The 23,866-nt window shown below is 40.5% G+C and overlaps 1 protein-coding gene across 1 annotated transcript in view; it reads right to left on the bottom strand.

Moving 5' to 3' along the window:
• Window positions 1–474: 474 nt before the first annotated feature.
• The window catches only part of LOC129448881 (pituitary tumor-transforming gene 1 protein-interacting protein), a 44,478-nt gene continuing 21,086 nt past the window's right edge, over window positions 475–23,866 (bottom strand). The window contains exon 7 of the mRNA XM_073872636.1: window positions 475–1,477. Coding sequence (XP_073728737.1) covers window positions 1,428–1,477 — 50 coding nt within the window. The 3' untranslated portion in view covers window positions 475–1,427. The remainder of the gene's footprint in view (window positions 1,478–23,866) is intronic.

Below are 23,866 nucleotides of genomic sequence, written 5' to 3'. Positions count from 1 at the left end.
ATAAACACATTACAAACCTTCATATGTTTAAGGGGGAAATCGATACAAGGGGTTATTGGTTTCATAAGACCAAGTAAGTTATAATAGAGTCAAGTTGATTTCAAACCTTCTACCTTAGCTACACATTATCTGGTATTGTAAAATGCGGGTGATAGGAGAGACATAAACACAGCAAATTCCTATGGATAAGTCTTCCCAAACATTACATATCTATACACTACTTATGTCTAAACTATGGAAAGTAAGATGAAAACAAATGGGCTTTTAAATGGGAAGGATCAGTTTGTAAAATGTTAATATGTTAATATCAAGTCATGGTTTAGTATGGAAAGGAGGAAACATTCAGACTGATGGACGACTAGGACATGAAACGGTTTCCTCCAGGCCATCAAAGGGATCTGCTCCTGATGTGAATGTTATAAACTCTGTCCTTTAAACTCATCTAGACTTTAAAAGAGGTTTCATGGCACAAAGTTATATCTTTTAAAAGTAGAAGCTTGTTTTTATTAGCAAATATGTTTTGATAAGAACACGCATTATAAATACAATAAGTCACAGAAGCAGGAGTGAATTAAAACAATGGTTTCAATGACCTGATCTTACAATCACAAAAACAAAAAATTTACAAGAAAAATTCACCCCAAAAATGAAAAATTCTGTATTTGTCTATCCAGTGTCATGTCGTTCAAAACCCGCACGTGTCATTTTATCCATGTAAGAAAAGGAGAAACGATCACAATGCTGTATTTTTCCTCATAGCATCCATGTCAATCACACTCAGAAAGCATCATACAGACTAATATGTACATTATTGTATATGATATTTGTTTGAAGTTTATATTAAAATATTAGTTCATTCGTCGTAACTCAACATGTGCACATATTTAAATATATGGAAAAATGGAAACTCAAAAAAGATGATAGATTTTCAGTAGCGTCTAAAAATTTGTGACTATGACTTCAAAAGCCTAAGAACATAATGAATTACATGTTGAATACATTTACTATGTGTTTAGTTTGTTTTGAGCCTAACGTGATTATACAAATAAAAAATAGCTTGGATAAAATGACAAGACCTGGGTTTTGACTGACATGAGAGGGAATAAATAAGAGTTTTCATTCCTGGGTGAACTTCTCTTATAATCAATTCTTTGCTCTGAAAAACAAAAAGAAAACAAATCACAGCCATTTTATCAATTTATATTGTTTGTGTCTCATGCATTAAAATGTGATGCCGTTACGTTTAATGTGATAAAATATCAAATCAGATCAGAGAGAGATAGGTAACTAACCAATGAAAGGGTTAACAAGGTAATATCATTGATAATCTCCAAACTTGAGCTAACCTACAGTAAAGTAATCCACTCAGAAATATTTCTTTAAAGAATCTGCTGAAGCGTTTTCCACTGCTGAACATTTCTGATGTTTCACTCGTTGTCAAACTTGCTGTAAGGGTGATCAGAATCTGGAATGAGACCTAAAGAGACAAAAAAACGAGACATTAAATGCGACATATTTAAAAGAGATAAATTATTCATGGATAAAGTTGCTATTTTCACAGCTTGAAAAGTGCACTACATGAAAAGTAGAGGAGTAAATGTCACCCTGTCAATAAACACTTTATTCATAACCTGACAGGTTCATTCATCTCAAGGGCAGATGGTCTGATGATCATAAACAAAAATGCACGCATGTTGTTTCTCTTGAGGGATAATCAGACGCTGTGGAAAAAACTACCAAGTGCAGGACTTAAATACATCACGTATCTTTACGGTGTGAATGCACAGATTCCAGAAAATCATTATCAGTGTAAATGAACCAAAACACAAACAATCCCGGACGCATTTCCCGTAATCTCTGTGTATAAGAAACATAATGTGTTTGATTCCCTAACCCCATACAAGTTCTGAAACACACACTTATTATATTTAGCCCAGATGGCCATTAAGCTATTAAACTGTACTGTGCTATTTAATTTCAATCTACATAAGCATCAAGTTAAAGAAGTATTAAACTGAACCTCCTGCAGTAGCTTATAATGTCAAGCCACCTGGCGAGCGCTTCATTCTTATGACAAAGTCAATCTTTACCCTCATTTGGCGCTTGGCGAGTGCTCGTTTTATGCCCTGTTAACGTGTAATCACATTAAGAGTGTTATACACCAGCTGAATCTCACGCTGAATGTCCTTCTGCACGCGAGAGGGTCGGCAGACACACAGACTGCTGAGACCGAGAGAAACACAAAGCAGAGCCGCATCCATCATACTGTCACACACACACACACAATTCACCACAGGACACACAAACACACAGCCTGCGTCATTGAGAGCACTACAGCATCATTCATAATGTAACACAGCTTTGACAGGGTCAGCCGGTAAACGACACAGGGATCTTATAGACAAAATGTCTAGTTAGTGGAAGAAATCTTCAAACATTAATATTAGTCTGACAAAACCGAGACAGAGTTTAAAGGGCTTTGACAGAAAAATATGAATCCAATATTCAGATCTGCTGCTTTGTGTCTTTCATTAGCATTTACATAATGAAGAATAACTCATTAGAAGTTTGATAAATAACAACACTAGAGAAAATGTGTAATGTAACACATCCTAAATTGACATTATCAACGTATTAACACATGAACGCTTACATTCACTGCAGTTCAAATGAAAAGAAAGACTGGCTAGCATTTAAAGATAGTAACGATTACCGGTTTAATGGTTAACGACTAGGGCTGGGTATTAGCAAGGGCCTCACGATACGATACATATCATGATACAATGTATCACGGTACAATACAATAAGTTGCATGCTGCGAAACATTGCAATACCTTTCTCTTTTTTTATAAAAAATAAAATAAAAATAGAATTTTTTTCAAAAACCAAAGTTCTTCCACACGTCGGCTTTGAAAGCTGCAGGTGTTTTAAAATGTTCTCACTCCCGCTAACTTCTGAGACATTGGCCGTATATGACAGACAACTGGACAGCGACAACTACAGCAATGGCGAAGGAGGTAATTTGACACACAGAGGGATTTGATGGGTTTTTAAAAATATCGATTGTAGAGATTGAAATATTGATACACTATCGTGGGGAAATTTATCACAATAGTTAGCTGTATCGATATTTGTGCACAGCCCTATTAACGACGCTAAAAATGTCCAATGGTTAGTATTACCGCATTATTATTTTTTTACCATTTAACCGTGCCAGTGTCACGGCTCTCAAACTCCTGTCCAGCATCAACTATTTTAAGCAATAATGTGAGACAAACACATTCATTCAGGTGTGCTCTCATGTGTTTGTGATGACAGTGCTTCACTGACTGAATTTAAATCTTAAAAATGTTCACATTTAGTGAAATCTACTTAATATTTCTTTAGACAGATCCGTCTTTTCTCTTTATTTTCCATTAAATAATGTGATCTGATGAGCTTAACGCTCTGTTTGTTTCTTCGGTGATTGCTGACTGTGAGTGCAGGTGTCATGCAACTTTAAGGTACAGTCACATTATAAGCGACTTTGTCGCTGTGTGTCGCTCGTCTCTTTCAAAAGAGGCGTTTCTATATCTAGTTGTCATAAACAAAAAATTAGGAACATCCACTCTAGTTACTGACGAGAGAAGGCTGACGTAAACTCCCCTGCTTCGTTCTCATTGGCAATCGCTCACGAATGTCGCTCATAATTTGCATAAAGTTAAGGTACGTTCACATTATAAGTGACTAGCAGTAGCAAAGCAATGCAATCTCATTGATTTCAACGGACGCATGGCGGCATCCGGCGACACAAGCGACAGTGACCGTTGACGGCTGGATGGGCGTGTCCAGTCACGCGAAAAAGTTGAGAAATGTTTAAAGGTACATTCACACGTCCATTCAACGGTCACTGTCGCTTGCGTCGCCGGATGCGGCCGAGCTTCCATTGAAATCAATGAGATCATGTCGCTCTGCTACTGCTAGTCGCTTGTAATGTAGATGTACCTTTACTCCTGGGTCATAAAGTTCACCTGATTTCTCACAACATACACAGACAGATGATTTGCTTATTCTGTGTTTATTTGAAAATCTGATTTACGCACTTATGTTTTATCTGAACTAGATACATTTTTTTCTGACGACCCCAAATGTGCAATGATGAATGTTAATGTTATTTGATGTTTATGCAAACAACAAATAAACTTACATGTTAAACTAATTTTACATTTGTTTTGCATCAGAACTTTTTTCTATATTTCTAGAAATCGTTCATAAAACCATGATAACATTGATAATCTGTGATTTTGGTCACCACTTTCATAAAGTTTAATCTCTAGCATTATACAAAATCAAGTGCATAGATATTCTACACACCGCTGAATTGATCTATAGCCAGCAGGAGATCTGCATCTCTCTCACATTACTGATGAGATTCATGCAAACACAAGAAGCCTGTCAGATCCCAGAGGAAGGTCAGGGAATCAGGAGAAGGTCTTGTCATGAGATACTAAGATAAACCTCACACATCCTTTGATCTTTCCCTTTACTTTGAAAACGTTCGTCCCTGGCTAATGTGCAGGAGAAAATCCCAGTTAGAGCACCAAACGGCCCTCGCAGCAGCGCACTTAATACAGACACTAATGTAACTTATACACAACCAAAGAGAAAATACAGTAGAAGAGTTAGACCAAAATTAAATAAATGTATCATCTAGCAGAACAGAAAAAAAAGTAATACAGAAAAGAGATGAGACCAGAATAAAAAGAAATCAGATGAGAAGATAAGAAAAGAAAAGAAAAGAAAAGAAAAGAAAGAACAGGAGAGAAAAACAAACGAGAAGAGATCTAAACATTTAAACATTGCTTATTAGACCTGATGCTTTCTCTTATTCAGCAATGTTTGGCTTATTTTCCACCGTAAAATCCTGCATGTGCAGATTCCTTAATCTTCCCTATGGACGCATGGATTTCTGCTGCACACAAGGTCTCTTTCTCTCTCTCTCTCTCTCTCTCTCTCTGAAGTGTGAATATCACATAAATGACAGCAGATTTCAGTTCTCCAGCAGCATTAATTAAAACACAGAGAGTGAATCAAACATCCAGTCTGACACTTTAAACCTGTTAGTGCAGGAGGGAGAGATTTCACACAGTAATGTGCAACACAAAAAGTGAAGTTTTGAGTTTTTTCTCACAAAACAACACTTTCATGTCTGTCACATTCTAAGAAGCACCCGAAAAGTACTTCATATACTAAACACAGGCTATGCTTGCTTACACAACTACAGAAAAGTTTTTACTTTGCGTTTATGAAAGATTGCACACGACAACGCTGTAATAAAAGATCTGCATTTACACAGATCCAAAAAGAAAAATATAGCTGCAAGCAGCGATGGCGGGCCCTCGCACGTTTGTTTACCGCTACACGGTGCCTCCGAGAAAACGATGCACGGTGGGCAAGTGCATCAAGTGGGTAAATATCATGCTGCTACTGACCCATTTAGGTACTGTAGGTAAAAGAAACCCCACATTTTAGACAAACGGGGGCGCTAGTGAGCCACTAAATAGACATGCCTTTATCTGACGTTTTTGTCAACACTTAACAGCCGACAAATCTGATGTGTGTGCCAAATTTAAAGTTAATCTAAGCACACCAAGAGCCTTAAATATGCCTGACATAAAAGTAAAGTTTGACACGTTGCCATGGGAACAGCGTTAGAGATGTCAAAAATTCCTTCGCAATTTAGCGTCTACAATGTCTCAGCATCATGTTGACAACTTCTGGTGTGAATTGCATTATTTCCCTAGAAGGAGTATTAAAAAGAACATTGCATGCGACTGTCAGGCTTAAATAAGCCTTTAAAATGAAAGTAAAAAGTTTGACGCGTTGCCATGGGAACAGCGTTTGAGATATCAAAAATCCCTTCACTTTTTTATCATCTCCAATGTCTCGGCATCATGTTGACCACGTTTGGTGTCAATCGCATGAATATCCTAGAAGGAGTATTGAAAAGTTCACTGCATGGGCTTAAATATGCCTTTAAAATGAAAGTAAAGTTTGACGCGTTGTCATGGGAACAACGTTTGAGATATCAAAAATCCCTTCGCAATTTATCATCTACTATGTCTTGGCATCATGTTGACCACTTTTGGTGTCAATCGCATAAACATTCTAGGACGAGTATTTAAAAGAACATCACATGGAACTGTCAAAAAAATCAACCTTTGTGACTGCAACACTTCCTGGCGCCTGGTGGTGGCGCTATACCCGAGACTTACAATAGGCACATCGATGCGATCGGAATCTTCAGACGAACAAACACCCCGCGTGTCATCACTATAAGACATTTTTTGCCTTAGATATTAGACACTTCCTGTTTCTCTGATTTCACCATGACTTTGCCGCTTCGCCATGGCAACACCGTTCGAGATATCAAAAATCCCTTCGCAATTTAGCAAGTCCAATGTCTTGACATCATGATCACCACATTTGGTGTCATTTGAATGAATCCCCTAGGAGGAGTATTCAAAAGTTCACCGCATGCATTTTTTAAACAATCCAAAATGGCGGACTTCCTGTTGGGCGGAGCTAAAATGTTAGAGGGCGAAAGTTGTTCGGGTCGATGAGATCTATATGCGTACCAACTTTCGTAAATATGCGTACATGTTTGCCCGATCTGTGCACTCCTGTTTGTTTTTGCATTACAGGGGGCGCTACAGAGCCCCCGTGCCACGCCCGTGTTCCAGCCTTTGGCTTTCGGCGATCACGGACGACTCTGATGTCTGTGCCAAATTTCAAGAGTTTTCGAGTATGTTAAGGCCCCCAAAATGTCCAAAAGTGTTGAAAAAAAAATAAAAATAAAAAATAAATATAGCTGCAAGCAGCAATGGCGGGCCCTCGCACGTTTTTTTACCGCTACATGGTGCGTCCGAGAAAACGATGCACGGTGGGCAAGGGCATCAAGTGGGTAAAATATCAGTGGGCTATTTAATGTTGTTTCTGAGCCATTTGGGGACTGTAGGTAAAAGAAACCCCACATTTTAGACAAACAGGTGCACTAGTGAGCCACTTAAGAGACACGCCTATGTCTGACCTTTTTGTCAACACTTAACAGCCGAAAACTCTGATGTGTGCAGAGATGTATAGTAACGAAGTAGAACTACTTCACTACTGTACTTAAGTACTAATAGGCAGTATCTGTACTCTACTGAAGTATTATTTTTTTCTCCTACTTTCACTTTTACTTCAGTACATATTTTCGATGAGTTTAATACTCACTTTTACTTCAGTACATATTTTCGATGAGTTTAATACTTTTACTCCAATACATTTTTTGCATGGTTACTCGTTACACTCAAATGTTACAAATCATTCAAATCAAGCAATTGTGAGTGTCCTTTAGCTTAAACATTTGAAATAATATAAACAATATTATATTCAAACTTTTGACTGTTTTCTTTAATAACTACATTACACAATACTTGTACTTTTACTTTCAGTACTTGAGTAGTATATTTTAAAATAAACTACTTGCAATACTTAAGTACAAAACATGTTTAATACTTCAGTACTTCCACTTAAGTGGTGTGCTCACTTTTTTGATAGAGCACTTATACTTTTACTTAAGTCTGGGTCCCTAGTACTTTATACATCTCTGGATGTGTGTGCCAAATTTAAAGTTCAACTAAGCCTTAAACATGCCTGAAATTAAAGTAAAGTTTGACGCGTTGCCATGAGAACAGCGTTCGAGATGTCTAAAATTCCTTCGCAATTTATCATCTACAATGTCTCGGCATCATGTTGACCACTTCTGGTGTCAATCGCATGAACCCCATACGAGGAGTATTTAAAGGTTCACAGCATGTAACTGTCAGCCTTAAATATGTGTAAAAATGAAAGTAAAGTTTGATGCATTGCCATGACAACAGCGTTTGAGATATCATAATCCCTTCGCAATTTATCATCTACAATGTCTCGGCATCATGTTGACCACTTCTCATGTCAATCGCATGAAAATCCTAGAAGGAGTATTTAAAAGTTAACTGTATGAAAGGCTTAAATATGCCTTTAAAATGAAAGTAAAGTTTGACAGGTTGCCATGGGAACAGCGTTTGAGATATCAAAAATCCCTTCGCAATTTATCATCTACAATGTCTCGGCATCATGTTGACCACTTCTCATGTCAATCGCATGAAAATCCTAGAAGGAGTATTTAAAAGTTAACTGTATGAAAGGCTTAAATATGCCTTTAAAATGAAAGTAAAGTTTGACAGGTTGCCATGGGAACAGCGTTTGAGATATCAAAAATCCCTTCGCAATTTATCATCTACAATGTCTCGGCATCATGGTGACCACTTTTGGTGTCAATCGCATGAAAATCCTAGAAGGAGTATTTAAAAGTTAACTGTATGGAACTGAAAGGCTTAAATATGCCTTTAAAATGAAAGTAAAGTTTGACGCGTTGCCATGGGAACAGCGTTTGAGATATCAAAAATCCCTTCGCAATTTATCATCTACAATGTCTCGGCATCATGGTGACCACTTTTGGTGTCAATCGCATGAAAATCCTAGAAGGAGTATTTAAAAGAACATTGCAAGGAACTTTCAAAAAAATCCAGCTTTGTGACTGACACACTTCCTGGCGCCTGGTGGTGGCGCTATACCCGAGACTCACAATAGGCACATCGATGCGATCGGAATCTTCAGACGAACAAACACCCCGCGTGTCATTACAATAAGACATTTTTTGCTTTAGATATTAGACACTTCCTGTTTCTCTGATTTCGCCACAACTTTGTCGGCTCGCCATGGCAGAACCGTTCGAGATATCAAAAATCCCTTCGCAATTTAGCAAGTCCAATGTCTCGACATCATGTTCACCACTTTTGGTGTCAATCGCATGCATCCTCTAGGAGGAGTATTCAAAAGTTCAACGCATGCATTTTTTAAACAATCCAAAATAGCTGACTTCCTGTTGGGCGGAGCTTAAATGTTAGAGGGCGAAAGTTGTTCGGGTCGATGAGATCTATATGCGTACCAACTCTCGTACATGTGCGTACATGTTTGCACGATCTGTGCATCAATGTTTTATTTTGCATTACAGGGGGCGCTACAGAGCCCCCGTGCCACGCCCGTGTTCCAGCCTTTGCCCGTTTGCAATGACGGACGACTCTGACGTCTGTGCCAAATTTCAAGAGTTTTCGAGTATGTTAAGGCACCCAAAATGCCCAAGTGTTAAAAAAAATAAAAAAAAATAAAAAAAAAAAAATAATAAATTCGAGCAAAACCAATAGGGCTTCGCACCTTTCGGTGCAGGCCATTCTGGCCTGCTCCTCGGTGCTCGGGCCCTAATAAAAAGAAATATAGCTGCAAGCAGCGATGGCGGGCCCTCGCACGTTTTTTACCGCTTCACGGTGCCTCCGAGAAAACGATGCATGGTGGGCATGTGCATCAAGTGGGTAAATATCTGTGGAGTATTTCATGTTGCTACTGACCCATTTGGGGACTGTAGGTAAAAGACACCCGACATTTTAGACAAACGGGGGCGCTAATGAGCCACTTAAAAGACACGCCTGACCTTTTTGTGCACACTTAACAGCCGACACCTCTGATGTGTGTGCCAATTGTTAGGTTAATCTAAGCACGCCAAGAGCCCTAAATATGCCTGAAATAAAAGTAAAGTTTGGGGCGTTGCCATGGGAACAGCGTTCGAGATATCAAAAATCCCTTCGCAATTTATCATCTACAATGTCTCAACATCATGTTGACCACTTTTGGTGTCAATCGCATGAATATTCTAGAAGGAGTATTTAAAAGAACATTGCATGGAACTGTCAAAAAAATCCACCTTTGTGACTGACACACTTCCTGGCGCCTGGTGGTGGCGCTATACCCGAGACTCACAATAGGCACATCGATGCGTTCGGAATCTTCAGACGAACAAACGTCCTGCGTATCATTACAATAAGACATTTTTTGCCTTAGATATTAGACACTTCCTGTTTCTCTGATTTCGCCATGACTTTGTCGCTTCGCCATGGCAGAACCGTTCGAGATATCAAAAATCCCTTTGCAATTTAGCAAGTACAATGTCTCGACATCATGTTCACCGCGTTTGGTGTCAATCGCATAAATCCCCTAGGAGGAGTATTTAAAAGTTCATCACATGCGTTTTTGAAACAATCAAAGATGGTCGACTTCCTGTTGGCCGGAGCTAATAGGTTTAAGGGCGAAAGTTGTTCGGGTCAATGAGTTCTATATGTGTACCAACTCTTGTACATGTGCGTACATTTTTGCCCGATCTGTGCCCCAATGTTTGTTTTTGAATTACAGGGGGCGCTACAGAGCTCCCTTGCCACGCCCGTGGTCCGGCCTTTGCCCGGACCTGATGGCCGACGACTCTGACGTCTGTGCAAAATTTCAAGAGTTTTTGAGTATGTTAAGGCCCCCAAATTGCCCCGAAACGTAAAAAAAAAAAAAAAATAATAATAATAATAATAATAAAAATAATAATCCGAGCAAAAACAATAGGGCTTCGCACCTTTCGGTGCAGGCCATTCTGGCCTGCTCCTCGGTGCTCGGGCCCTAATAATAATCCGAGCAAAAACAATAGGGCTTCGCACCTTTCGGTGCAGGCCATTCTGGCCTGCTCCTCGGTGCTCGGGCCCTAAATATAGCTGCAAGCAGCGATGGCGGGCCCTCGCACGTTTGTTTACCGCTACACGGTGCCTCCGAGAAAACGATGCACGGTGGGCAAGTGCATCAAGTGGGTAAATATCATTCTGCTACTGACCCATTTAGGTACTGTAGGTAAAAGAAACCCCACATTTTAGACAAACGGGGGCACTAGTGAGCCACTAAATAGACACGCCTTTATCTGACGTTTTTGTCAACACTTAACAGCCGACAAATCCGATGTGTGTGCCAAATTTAAAGTCAATCTAAGCACACCAAGAGCCTTAAATATGCCTGACATAAAAGTAAAGTTTGACACGTTGCCATGGGAACAGCGTTAGAGATGTCAAAAATTCCTTCGCAATTTAGCGTCTACAATGTCTCAGCATCATGTTGACAACTTCTGGTGTGAATCGCATTATTTCCCTAGAAGGAGTATTAAAAAGAACATTGCATGCGACTGTCAGGCTTATATAAGCCTTTAAAATGAAAGTAAAACGTTTGACGCGTTGCCATGGGAACAGCGTTTGAGATATCAAAAATCCCTTCACTATTTATCATCTCCAATGTCTCTGCATCATGTTGACCACGTTTGGTGTCAATCGCATGAATATCCTAGAAGGAGTATTTAAAGGTTCACTGCATGCAACTGAAGGGCTTAAATATGCCTTTAAAATGAAAGTAAAGTTTGACGCGTTGTCATGGGAACAACGTTCGAGATATCAAAAATCCCTTCGCAATTTATCATCTACTATGTCTTGGCATCATGTTGACCACTTTTGGTGTCAATCGCATAAACATTCTAGGAAGAGTATTTAAAAGAACATCACATGGAACTGTCAAAAAAATTAACCTTTGTGACTGCAACACTTCCTGGCGCCTGGTGGTGGCGCTATACCCGAGACTTACAATAGGCACATCAATGCGATCGGAATCTTCAGACGAACAAACACCCCGCGTGTCATCACTATAAGACATTTTTTGCCTTAGATATTAGACACTTCCTGTTTCTCTGATTTCGCCATGACTTTGCCGCTTCGCCATGGCAGAACCGTTCGAGATATCAAAAATCCCTTCGCAATTTAGCAAGTCCAATGTCTTTACATCATGATCACCACATTTGGTGTCATATGCATGAATCCCCTAGGAGGAGTATTCAAAAGTTCACTGCATGCATTTTTTAAACAATCCAAAATGGCGGACTTCCTGTTGGGCGGAGCTAAAATGTTAGAGGGCGAAAGTTGTTCGGGTCGATGAGATCTATATGTGTACCAACTTTCGTAAATGTGCGTACATGTTTGCCCGATCTGTGCACTCCTGTTTGTTTTTGCATTACAGGGGGCGCTACAGAGCCCCTGTGTCACGCCCGTGTTCCAGCCTTTGGCTTTCGGCGATCACGGACGACTCTGATGTCTGTGCCAAATTTCAAGAGTTTTCAAGTATGTTAAGGCCCCCAAAATGTCCAAAAGTGTTGAAAAAAATAATAAAAAAAAAAAAAATAAAAATAAATATAGCTGCAAGCAGCGATGGCGGGCCCTCGCACGTTTGTTTACCGCTACACGGTGCCTCCGAGAAAACGATGCACGGTGGGCATGTGCATCAAGTGGGTAAATATCAGTGGGCTATTTAATGTTGTTTCTGAGCCATTTGGGGACTGTAGATAAAAGAAACCCCACATTTTAAACAAACGGGGGCACTAGTGAGCCACTTAAGAGACACGCCTATGTCTGACCTTTTTGTCAACACTTAACAGCCGACAACTCTGATGTGTGTGCCAAATTTAAATTTAATCTAAGCACGCCAAGAGCCTTAAATATGCCTGAAATGAAAGTAAAGTTTGACGCGTTGCCATGGGAACAGCGTTCGAGATGTCAAAAATTCCTTCGCAATTTATCATCTACAATGTCTCAGCATGATGTTGACCACTTTTGGTGTCAATCGCATGAATCCCATACAAGGAGTATTCAAAAGTTCACAGCATGTAACTGTCAGTCTTAAATATGTGTAAAAATGAAAGTAAAGTTTGACACGTTGCCATGGGAACAGAGTTGGAGATATCAAAAATCCCTTCGCAATATATCGTCTACAATGTCTCTGCATCATGTTGACCACTTTTGGTGTCAATTGCATGATTATTCTAGAAGGAGTATTTAAAAGTTAAATGCATGCAACTGAAGGGCTTAAATATGCCTTTAAAATGAAAGTAAAGTTTGATGCGTTGCCATGGGAACAACGTTTGAGATATCAAAAATCCCTTCGCAATTTATCATCTACTATGTCTTGGGATCATGTTGACCACTTTTGGTGTCAATCGCATAAACATTCTAGGAGGAGTATTTAAAAGAACATCACATGGAACTGTCAAAAAAATCAACCTTTGTGACTGCAACACTTCCTGGCGCCTGGTGGTGGCGCTATACCCGAGACTCACAATAGGCACATCAATGCGATCGGAATCTTCAGACGAACAAACACCCCACGTGTCATCACTATAAGACATTTTTTGCCTTAGATATTAGACACTTCCTGTTTCTCTGATTTCGCCATGACTTTGCCACTTCGCCATGGCAACACCGTTCGAGATATCAAAAATCCCTTCGCAATTTAGCAAGTCCAATGTCTTGACATCATGATCACCACATTTGGTGTCATTTGCATGAATCCCCTAGGAGGAGTATTCAAAAGTTCACCGCATGCATTTTTTAAACAATCCAAAATGGCGGACTTCCTGTTGGGCGGAGCTAAAATGTTAGAGGGCGAAAGTTGTTCGGGTCGATGAGATCTATATGTGTACCAACTTTCGTAAATGTGCGTACATGTTTGCCCGATCTGTGCACTCCTGTTTGTTTTTGCATTACAGGGGGCGCTACAGAGCCCCCGTGCCACGCCCGTGTTCCAGCCTTTGGCTTTCGGCGATCACGGACGACTCTGATGTCTGTGCCAAATTTCAAGAGTTTTCGAGTATGTTAAGGCCCCCAAAATGTCCAAAAGTGTTGAAAAAAAAAAAAAAAAAAAAAAAATAAAAATTATTAAAGCTGCAAGCAGCGATGGAAGGGCCCTCGCACGCATGTGCACCGCTACCCTATGGCATTAGTAAAGCAGTGAACCAGGGGGATATGAATTAAAGTGGGTAAATATAGGTAGATATTCAAAGGAAAATGTGCAGCAGGTGGCGCTATGACTGTACATGATTATTATTATATTGACGTGTTCAGGCCGGGACCCTTAACACACGTGTGAAGTCTCGAGCAGATCGAACAATGTTTGTCTGAATTACAACAGCTTTCTGTTTCATGGCGAAACATCACACTTTGCCAGGCCGCCACGGACACGCCCTTCAACGAAAAGTCAAGATCTTCTGAATATATCATATTAAAGTCCTTAAGATCAGTATTACCAAAAATGATGATGATTTGATTAAATATCTAAGAGCAGTAAATCACAGCGTAAAACATGTAATTTCCTGCAACCTCTAGGTGGCGCTATGATTAAAGCTGAATATTGGCATTGAAATGTGTTCAGGCCAAGACCCTTATCAAACTTGTGAAGCATGGGGCAGATTGGACATTGTATGCCTGAGTTAGAGCCACTTCCTGTTTCATGGCGAAAATGCCGAAATTTGTCAGGCTGCCACGGACACACCCTCTAACGAAAAGTCAAGATCTCCGCAATTTAACATCGCAAAGGCCTTTAGATGACATTGACCAAATATTACGATGATTGGATTAAATCTGTAGGAGGAGTTCGTTAAAGTATGAAGCCTGGAAATGACCAAATTTGCACAGAAATCACAGCAAAAATTCAAAATGGCCGACTTCCTGTGGGGTTTAGAGCTTAGCTTCAAGAGACTTTTTTGTAAGTCTTGGAGTGATAGATGATCCTACCAAATTTCATATCTGTATGTTTTTCGTAGTGGGGGGGCTGTTCTTTTGAAATTTTGCAGGTGGCGCTATCGAGCCATTTCTACACGCCCACTTCTGGCGCCTATGCCACATGTAAATTTTCGCCACTTCTGACGTTTGTGCAACGTTTTATGACTTTTTGGGCTTGTTTAGCCTGTCAAAAATGCGATTCATTTAGCGATACTTGGCGAGGCCGCCATGGACACGCCCTTTAATGAAAAGTCAAGGTCGTTGTTTTTTATCATCACACAAGGTCTTGAGATTACACTGGTGAAATATGATGTTGATATGGTTAAATATCTAAGAGCAGTAAATCACAGCGTAAAACATGGTATTTCCTGCTGCCTCTAGGTGGCGCTATGAGTGTTACTGAATTATGCCATGTTGATGTGTTCAGGCCTGGACCCTTATCAAACGTGTGAAGTCAGGGGCAGATCGGACATTGTATGCCTGAGTTATAACAACTTCCTGTTTCATGGCGAAACATCACACTTTGCCAGGCCGCCACGGACACGCCCTTCAACGAAAAGTCAAGATCTTCGCAATTTATCAAGGAAAAGGGCTTAACATCAGTCAGACCAAATATGATGATGATTTGATTAAATCTCTAAGAGCAGTAAATCAGAGCATAAAACATGGTATTTCCTCCTACCTCTAGGTGGCGCTATGAGTGAAGTTGAATATTGGCATTGAAATGTGTTCAGGCCAAGACCCTTATCAAACGTATGAAGCGTGGGCCAGATTGGACATTGTATGCCTGAGTTAGAGCCACTTCCTGTTTCATGGCGAAAATGCCGAAATTTGTCAGGCCGCCACGGACACACCCTCTGACGAAAAGTCAAGATCTCCGCAATTTAACATCGCAAAGGCCTTTAGATGAGATTGACCAAATATGACGATGATCGGATTAAATCTGTAGGAGGAGTTCGTTAAAGTATGAAGGCTGGAAATGACCAAATTTGCACAAAAATCAAGGCAAAAATTCAAAATGGCCGACTTCCTGTTGGGTTTAGAGCTTCGCTCCAAGAGACTTTTTTGTAGGTCTTGGGGTGATAGATGATCCTACCAAATTTCGTATCTGTACGTTTTTCGTAGTGGGGGGGCTGTTCTCTTGAAATTTTGCAGGTGGCGCTATCGAGCCATTTCTACACGCCCACTTCTGGCGCGTATGCCACATGTAAATTTTCGCCACTCCTGACATGTGTGCAAAATTTCATGAGTTTTCGAGCATGTTTCGCCCCTCAAAAATGCGATTCACTTTGGAGAAGAAGAAGAATAAATAATAAATATAGCTGCAAGCAGCAATGGCGGGCCCTCACACGTTTTTTTACCGCTACACGGTGCGTCCGAGAAAACGATGCACGGTGGGCAAGGGCATCAAGTGGGTAAAATATCAGTGGGCTATTTAATGTTGTTTCTGAGCCATTTGGGGACTGTAGGTAAAAGAAACCCCACATTTTAGACAAACAGGTGCACTAGTGAGCCACTTAAGAGACACGCCTATGTCTGACCTTTTTGTCAACACTTAACAGCCGAAAACTCTGATGTGTGCAGAGATGTATAGTAACGAAGTAGAACTACTTCACTACTGTACTTAAGTACTAATAGGCAGTATCTGTACTCTACTGAAGTATTATTTTTTTTCTCCTACTTTCACTTTTACTTCAGTACATATTTTCGATGAGTTTAATACTTTTACTCCAATACATTTTTTATGTGCTGCATAGTTACTCGTTACACTCAAATGTTACGAATCATTCCAAACCTACATTATCACTGCCGGAGCGGTGATACACATTAGAAACACACACAGATTGTGGTCTAAACCAATAGGAGATAGTGAAGAGCGGACCCCTCCCTCCCTCTAACTCACAAATATGAGCCGCAGTTGTGGACAAATGTGAAGTGAAGAGAGAACCAAAGTGCACGAGAGAGACCGATAGAGAGAGAGAATTCGCGAAAAAGGGCGAGTGTGCGCGAAAGAAGGAAACCTAAATACATTGAAACATCTTGTACCTTTACCTATTACCATTACATCGACTAATATTTTATTAATTCTGAATTCTCTATTGCCATATTAGTTAAATTAATCTGAACATTCCTGTCCTTGTACTCCTGCTACAGCCAAAGCAATTGTGAGTGTCCTTTAGCTTAAACATTTGAAATAATATAAACAATATTATATTCAAACTTTTGACTGTTTTCTTTAATAACTACATTACACAATACTTGTACTTTTACTTTCAGTACTTGAGTAATATATTTTAAAATAAACTACTTGCAATACTTAAGTACAAAACATGTTTAATACTTCAGTACTTCCACTTAAGTGGTGTGCTCACTTTTTTGATAGAGCACTTGTACTTTTACTCAAGTCTGGGTCCCTAGTACTTTATACATCTCTGGATGTGTGTGCCAAATTTAAAGTTCAACTAAGCACGCCAAGAGCCTTAAACATGCCTGAAATTAAAGTAAAGTTTGACGCGTTGCCATGAGAACAGCGTTCGAGATGTCTAAAATTCCTTCGCAATTTATCATCTACAATGTCTCGGCATCATGTTGACCACTTCTGGTGTCAATCGCATGAAAATCCTAGAAGGAGTATTTAAAAGTTAACTGTATGGAACTGAAAGGCTTAAATATGCCTTTAAAATGAAAGTAAAGTTTGACGCGTTGCCATGGGAACAGCGTTTGAGATATCAAAAATCCCTTCGCAATTTATCATCTACAATGTCTCGGCATCATGGTGACCACTTTTGGTGTCAATCGCATGAAAATCCTAGAAGGAGTATTTAAAAGTTAACTGTATGGAACTGAAAGGCTTAAATATGCCTTTAAAATGAAAGTAAAGTTTGACGCGTTGCCATGGGAACAGCGTTTGAGATATCAAAAATCCCTTCGCAATTTATCATCTACAATGTCTCGGCATCATGGTGACCACTTTTGGTGTCAATCGCATGAAAATCCTAGAAGGAGTATTTAAAAGAACATTGCATGGAACTTTCAAAAAAATCCAGCTTTGTGACTGACACACTTCCTGGCGCCTGGTGGTGGCGCTATACCCGAGACTCACAATAGGCACATCGATGCGATCGGAATCTTCAGACGAACAAACACCCCGCGTGTCATTACAATAAGACATTTTTTGCTTTAGATATTAGACACTTCCTGTTTCTCTGATTTCGCCACAACTTTGTCGGCTCGCCATGGCAGAACCGTTCGAGATATCAAAAATCCCTTCGCAATTTAGCAAGTCCAATGTCTCGACATCATGTTCACCACTTTTGGTGTCAATCGCATGCATCCTCTAGGAGGAGTATTCAAAAGTTCAAAGCATGCATTTTTTAAACAATCCAAAATAGCTGACTTCCTGTTGGGCGGAGCTTAAATGTTAGAGGGCGAAAGTTGTTCGGGTCGATGAGATCTATATGCGTACCAACTCTCGTACATGTGCGTACATGTTTGCACGATCTGTGCATCAATGTTTTATTTTGCATTACAGGGGGCGCTACAGAGCCCCCGTGCCACGCCCGTGTTCCAGCCTTTGCCCGTTTGCAATGACGGACGACTCTGACGTCTGTGCCAAATTTCAAGAGTTTTCGAGTATGTTAAGGCACCCAAAATGCCCAAAAGTGTTAAAAAAAATAAAAATAAAAATAAAAAAAAAAATAATAAATTCGAGCAAAACCAATAGGGCTTCGCACCTTTCGGTGCAGGCCATTCTGGCCTGCTCCTCGGTGCTCGGGCCCTAATTAAAACTGCAAGCAGTGATGGAAGGGCCCTCGCACTTATGTGCACCGCTACCCTATGGCATTAGTAAAGCAATAAACCAGGGGGATTGAAATTTCCGTGGATAAATATAGGTGGATATTCAAAGGAACTTTGAAGTGCCACTACTCCTTTATGAAGCAGGTGGCGCTATGATTGTAATTGATTGTTGTAACATTGATGTGTTGAGGCCAGGACCCTTGTCAAACGTATGATGTCTGTGACAGGTCGGACATTGCATGTCTGAGTTACAACAGCTTTCTCATGGCGAAAAATCAAACTTTGACAGGCCACAACGGACACGCCCCTTTAACGAAATGTCTAGATCTTCACAATTTATCATTGTGAAGTCCCTAAGTTCAGACTGACCAAATATGATGATGATCTGAATACATTTTAATGAGCAGTAAATCACAGTGTAAAACATGTCATTTCCTGCTTCCAGCAGGTGGCGCTATAACTTACTGAATATTGCCATGTTGATGTGTTCAGGACAGGACAAATATCAAACTTGTGAAGCGTGGGTCAGATTGTACATTTTAAACCTGAGTTAGAACAACTTCATGTTTCATTGAGAAACACAGAAATTTGGCAAGCCGCCACATACACACCCTCAATTGAAATGTCAATATCTCATCTATTTAGCATTTCAAAGACATTTAGATGAAACTCACCAAATATGTTGATTATCTGATTAAATTTATATGAGGAGTTTTTTAAAATACTAAGGCCAGAAATGGCAATATTTGCACTCAAATTTCAGAGAAAATTAAAAATGGCTGACTTCCTGTGGGGTTTAGAGCTTTGCTCCAAGAGACTTTTTTGTAGGTCTTGGGGTGATACATGATCCTACCGCATTTCGTATCTGTGCGATTAATGTAGCGGGGGGGGCTGCTCTATTGAATTTTTGTAGGTGGCGCTATAGAGCCATTTTAACACCCCAAGTTCTGAAGCCTATATCACATGAAAATATTCGCCACTTTTGACACGTGTGCAACGTTTCGTGACTTTTTGAGCTCGTTTAGGCTGTCAAAAATGGGATTCATTTAGCGATACTTTGCGAGGCCGCAACGGACACGCCCTTTAACGAAAAGTCAAGGTCGTTGCTATTTATCATCACACAAGGTCTTGAGATTAGACTGATGAAATATGATGTTGATATGGTTAAATCTCTAAGAGCAGTAAGTCACAGCATAAAAGGTGGTATTTCCTGCTGCCTCTAGGTGGCGCTATGACTGATACTGAATTATGCCATGTTGATGTGTTCAGGCCGGGACCCTTATGTAATGTGTGAAGTTGGGGGCAGATCGGACTATGTATGTCTGAATTACAACAGCTTCCTGTTTCATGGTGAAACATCACACTTTGCCAGGCTGCCACGGACACGCCCTTCAATGAAAAGTCAAGATCTTTGCAATTTATCACCACAACGGGCTTAAAATCAGTCAGACCAAATATGATGATGATTTGATTAAATCTCTAAAAGCAGTAAATCAGAGCGTAAAACATGGTATTTCCTCCTACCTCTAGATGGCGCTATGAGTAAAGTTGAATATTGGCATTGAAATGTGTTCAGGCCAAGACCCTTATCAAACATGTGAAGCGTGGGGCAGATTGGACATTGTATGCCTGAGTTACAGCCACTTCCTGCTTCATGGTGAAAATGCTGAAATTTGTCAGGCCGCCACGGACACACCCTCCGACGAAAAGTCAAGATCTCCGCAATTTAACATCGCAAAGGCCTTTAGATGAGATTGACCAAATATGACGATGATCTGATTAAATCTGTAGGAGGAGTTAATTAAAGTATGAAGCCTGGAAATGACCAAATTTGCACAAAAATCAAGCCAAAAATTCAAAATGGCCGACTTCCTGTGGGGTTTAGAGCTTCGCTCCAAGAGACTTTTTTGTAGGTCTTGGGGTGATAGATGATCCTACCAAATTTCGTATCTGTACGTTTTTCGAAGCGGGGGGGCTGTTCTTTTGAAATTTTGCAGGTGGCGCTATCGAGCCATTTCTACACGCCCACTTCTGGCGCCTATGCCACATGTAAATTTTCGCCACTTCTGACATGTGTGCAAAATTTCATGAGTTTTCGAGCATGTTTCGCCCCTCAAAAATGCGATTCACTTTGGAGAAGAAGAAGAATAAATAATAATAATAATAATAATAATAATAATAATAATAATAATAATAATAAACCGAGCAAAAACAATAGGGTCCTCGCACCCCGGTGTGCTCGGGCCCTAATTAAAACTGCAAGCAGTGATGGAAGGGCCCTCGCACACATGTGCACCGCCACTCTATGGCCTTAGTAAAGCAATGAACCAGGGGGATTGAAATTTCAGTGGGTAAATATAGGTGGATATTCAAAGGAACTTTGAAGTGCCAAACCTCCTTTGTGCAGCAGGTGGCGCTATGATTGTAATTGATCGTTGTAACATTGATGTGTTGAGGCCAGGACCCTTGTCAAACGTATGATGTCTGTGACAGGTCGGACATTGCATGCCTGAGTTACAACGGCTTTCTCATGGCGAAACATCAAACTTTGCCAGGCCGTCACGGACACGTCCTTCAACGAAAAGTCAAGATCTTCACAATTTATCATTGTGAAGTCCATAAGTTCCGACTGATCAAATATGATGATGATCTGAATACATTTCAATGAGCAACAAATCACAGTGTAAAACATGTCATTTCCTGCTTCCAGCAGGTGGCGCTATAACTTTTACTGAATATTGCCATGTTGATGTGTTCAGGACAGGACAATTATCAAACTTGTGAAGCGTGGGTCAGATTGGACATTTTAAACCTGAGTTAGAACAACTTCCTGTTTCATTGAGAAACACAGAAATTTGGCAAGCCGCCACATACACACCCTCCAGTGAAATGTCAAGATCTCCGCAATTTAGCATTGCAAAGCCCTTTAGATGACACTCACCAAATATGATGATTATCTGATTAAATTTATAGGAGGAGTTTGTTAAAATACGAAGGCCAGAAAGGGCGAAATTTGCACTCAAATTACAGAGAAAATTCAAAATGGCTGACTTCCTGTGGGGTTTAGAGCTTTGCTCCAAGAGACTTTTTTGTAGGTCTTGGGGTGATACATGATCCTACCGCATTTCGTATCTGTGCGATTAACGTAGCGGGGGGGCTGCTCTATTGAATTTTTGTAGGTGGCGCTATAGAGCCATTTTAACACCCCAAGTTCTAAAGCCTATATCACATGAAAATATTCGCCACTTTTGACACATGTGCAACGTTTCATGAGTTTTTGAGCTCGTTTAGGCTGTCAAAAATGGGATTCATTTAGCGATACTTTGCGAGGCCGCAACGGACACGCCCTTTAACGAAAAGTCAAGGTTGTTGCTATTTATCATCACACAAGGTCTTGAGATTAGACTGATGAAATATGATGTTGATATGGTTAAATCTCTAAGAGCAGGAAGTCACAGCATAAAAGGTGGTATTTCCTGCTGCCTCTAGGTGGCGCTATGACTGATACTGAATTATGCCATGTTGATGTGTTCAGGCCGGGACCCTTATGAAACGTGTGAAGTTGGGGGCAGATCGGACTATGTATGTCTGAATTACAACAGCTTCCTGTTTCATGGTGAAACATTACACTTTGCCAGGCTGCCACGGACACGCCCTTCAACGAAAAGTCAAGATCTTTGCAATTTATCACCGCAACAGGCTTAACATCAGTGAGACCAAATATGATGATGATTTGATTAAATCTCTAAGAGCAGTAAATCACAGCGTAAAACATGGTATTTCCTCCTACCTCTAGGTGGCGCTATGAGTGAAGTTGAATATTGGCATTGAAATGTGTTCAGGCCAAGACCCTTATCAAACGTATGAAGCGTGGGGCAGATTGGACATTGTATGCCTGAGTTAGAGCCACTTCCTGTTTCATGGCGAAAATGCAGAAATTTGTCAGGCCGCCACGGACACACCCTCTGACGAAAAGTCAAGATCTCCGCAATTTAACATCGCAAAGGCCTTTAGATGAGATTGACCAAATATGACGATGAACGGATTAAATCTGTAGGAGGAGTTCGTTAAAGTATGAAGCCTGGAAATGACCAAATTTGCACAAAAATCAAGGCAAAAATTCAAAATGGCGGACTTCCTGTTGGGTTTAGAGCTTCGCTCCAAGAGACTTTTTTGTAGGTCTTGGGGTGACAGATCATCCTACCAAATTTTGTATCTGTACGTTTTTCGTAGCGGGGGGGCTGTTCTCTTGAAATTTTGCAGGTGGCGCTACCGAGCCATTTCTACACGCCCACTTCTGGCGCCTATACCACATGTAAATTTTCGCCACTTCTGACATGTGTGCAAAAATTCATGAGTTTTCGAGCATGTTTCGCCCCTCAAAAATGCGATTCACTTTGGAGAAGAAGAAGAATAAATAATAATAATAATAATAATAATAATAATAATAAACCGAGCAAAAACAATAGGGTCCTCGCACCCCGGTGTGCTCGGGCCCTAATTAAAGCTGCAAGCAGCGATGGAAGGGCCCTCGCACGCATGTGCACCGCTACCCTATGGCATTAGTAAAGCAGTGAACCAGGGGAATATGAATTAAAGTGGGTAAATACAGGTGGATATTCAAAGGGAAACTGATGTGCCACACCGCCTGTGTGCAGCAGGTGCTGCTATGACTGAAGCTGAACATTGGCATTGAAATGTGTTCAGGCCAAGAACCTTATCAAACATGTGAAGTCTGGGGCAAATCGAACAATGTATGTCTGAATTACAACAGCTTCCTGTTTCATGGCGAAACATCACACTTTGCCAGGCCGCCACGGACACGCCCTTCAACGAAAAGTCAAGATATTCACAATTTATCACTGCAGAGGGCTTTACATCAATCTAACCAAATATGATGATGATTTGATTAAATCTCTAAGAGCAGTAAATCACAGCGTAAAACATGGTATTTCCTACTACCTCTAGGTGGCGCTATGACTGAAGCTGAATATTGGCATTGAAATGTGTTCAGGCCAAGACCCTAATCAAACATGTGAAGCGTGGGGCAGATTGGACATTGTATACCTGAGTTAGAGCCACTTCCTGTTTCATGGCGAAAACGCCGAAATTTGGCAGCCCGCCACGGACACACCCTCCAACGAAAAGTCAAGATCTCTGCAATTTAGCATCGCAAAGGCCTTTAGATAAGACCGACCTAATATGACGATGATCGGATTAAATCTGTAGGAGGAGTTTGTTGCAGTATGAAGCCTGGAAATGACCTATGCTGCGTCCGAAAACTCAAGGCAGTGACTCGTTGCCTCGCTGCCTCATGAGGAAATGACTTCGGAGGCATGAAGGTAGCTCAGAGAAAGACTTTCGGACACACTTCTAAGGCAGCGTGTTTGAAATTTAAACAGAGAGCGCCTTTGTGATAACTAATCACATATTTGAAAACTACAATACTAATTTCTCGCTAGAAATGCAATTAAAAGGTGTAAAAAGTGAAAATATACCTTTATTTACACTAAATTGGTGGTCCAGTCGCGTCCTTGGCCGCCATT

Source organism: Misgurnus anguillicaudatus, chromosome 10 (assembly GCF_027580225.2).
Source record: "Misgurnus anguillicaudatus chromosome 10, ASM2758022v2, whole genome shotgun sequence".
Lineage (NCBI taxonomy): Eukaryota > Metazoa > Chordata > Actinopteri > Cypriniformes > Cobitidae > Misgurnus > Misgurnus anguillicaudatus.
The sequence above is the reverse complement of the archived record's forward strand: the minus strand, read 5'-3'. Positions and strand labels throughout refer to the sequence as shown.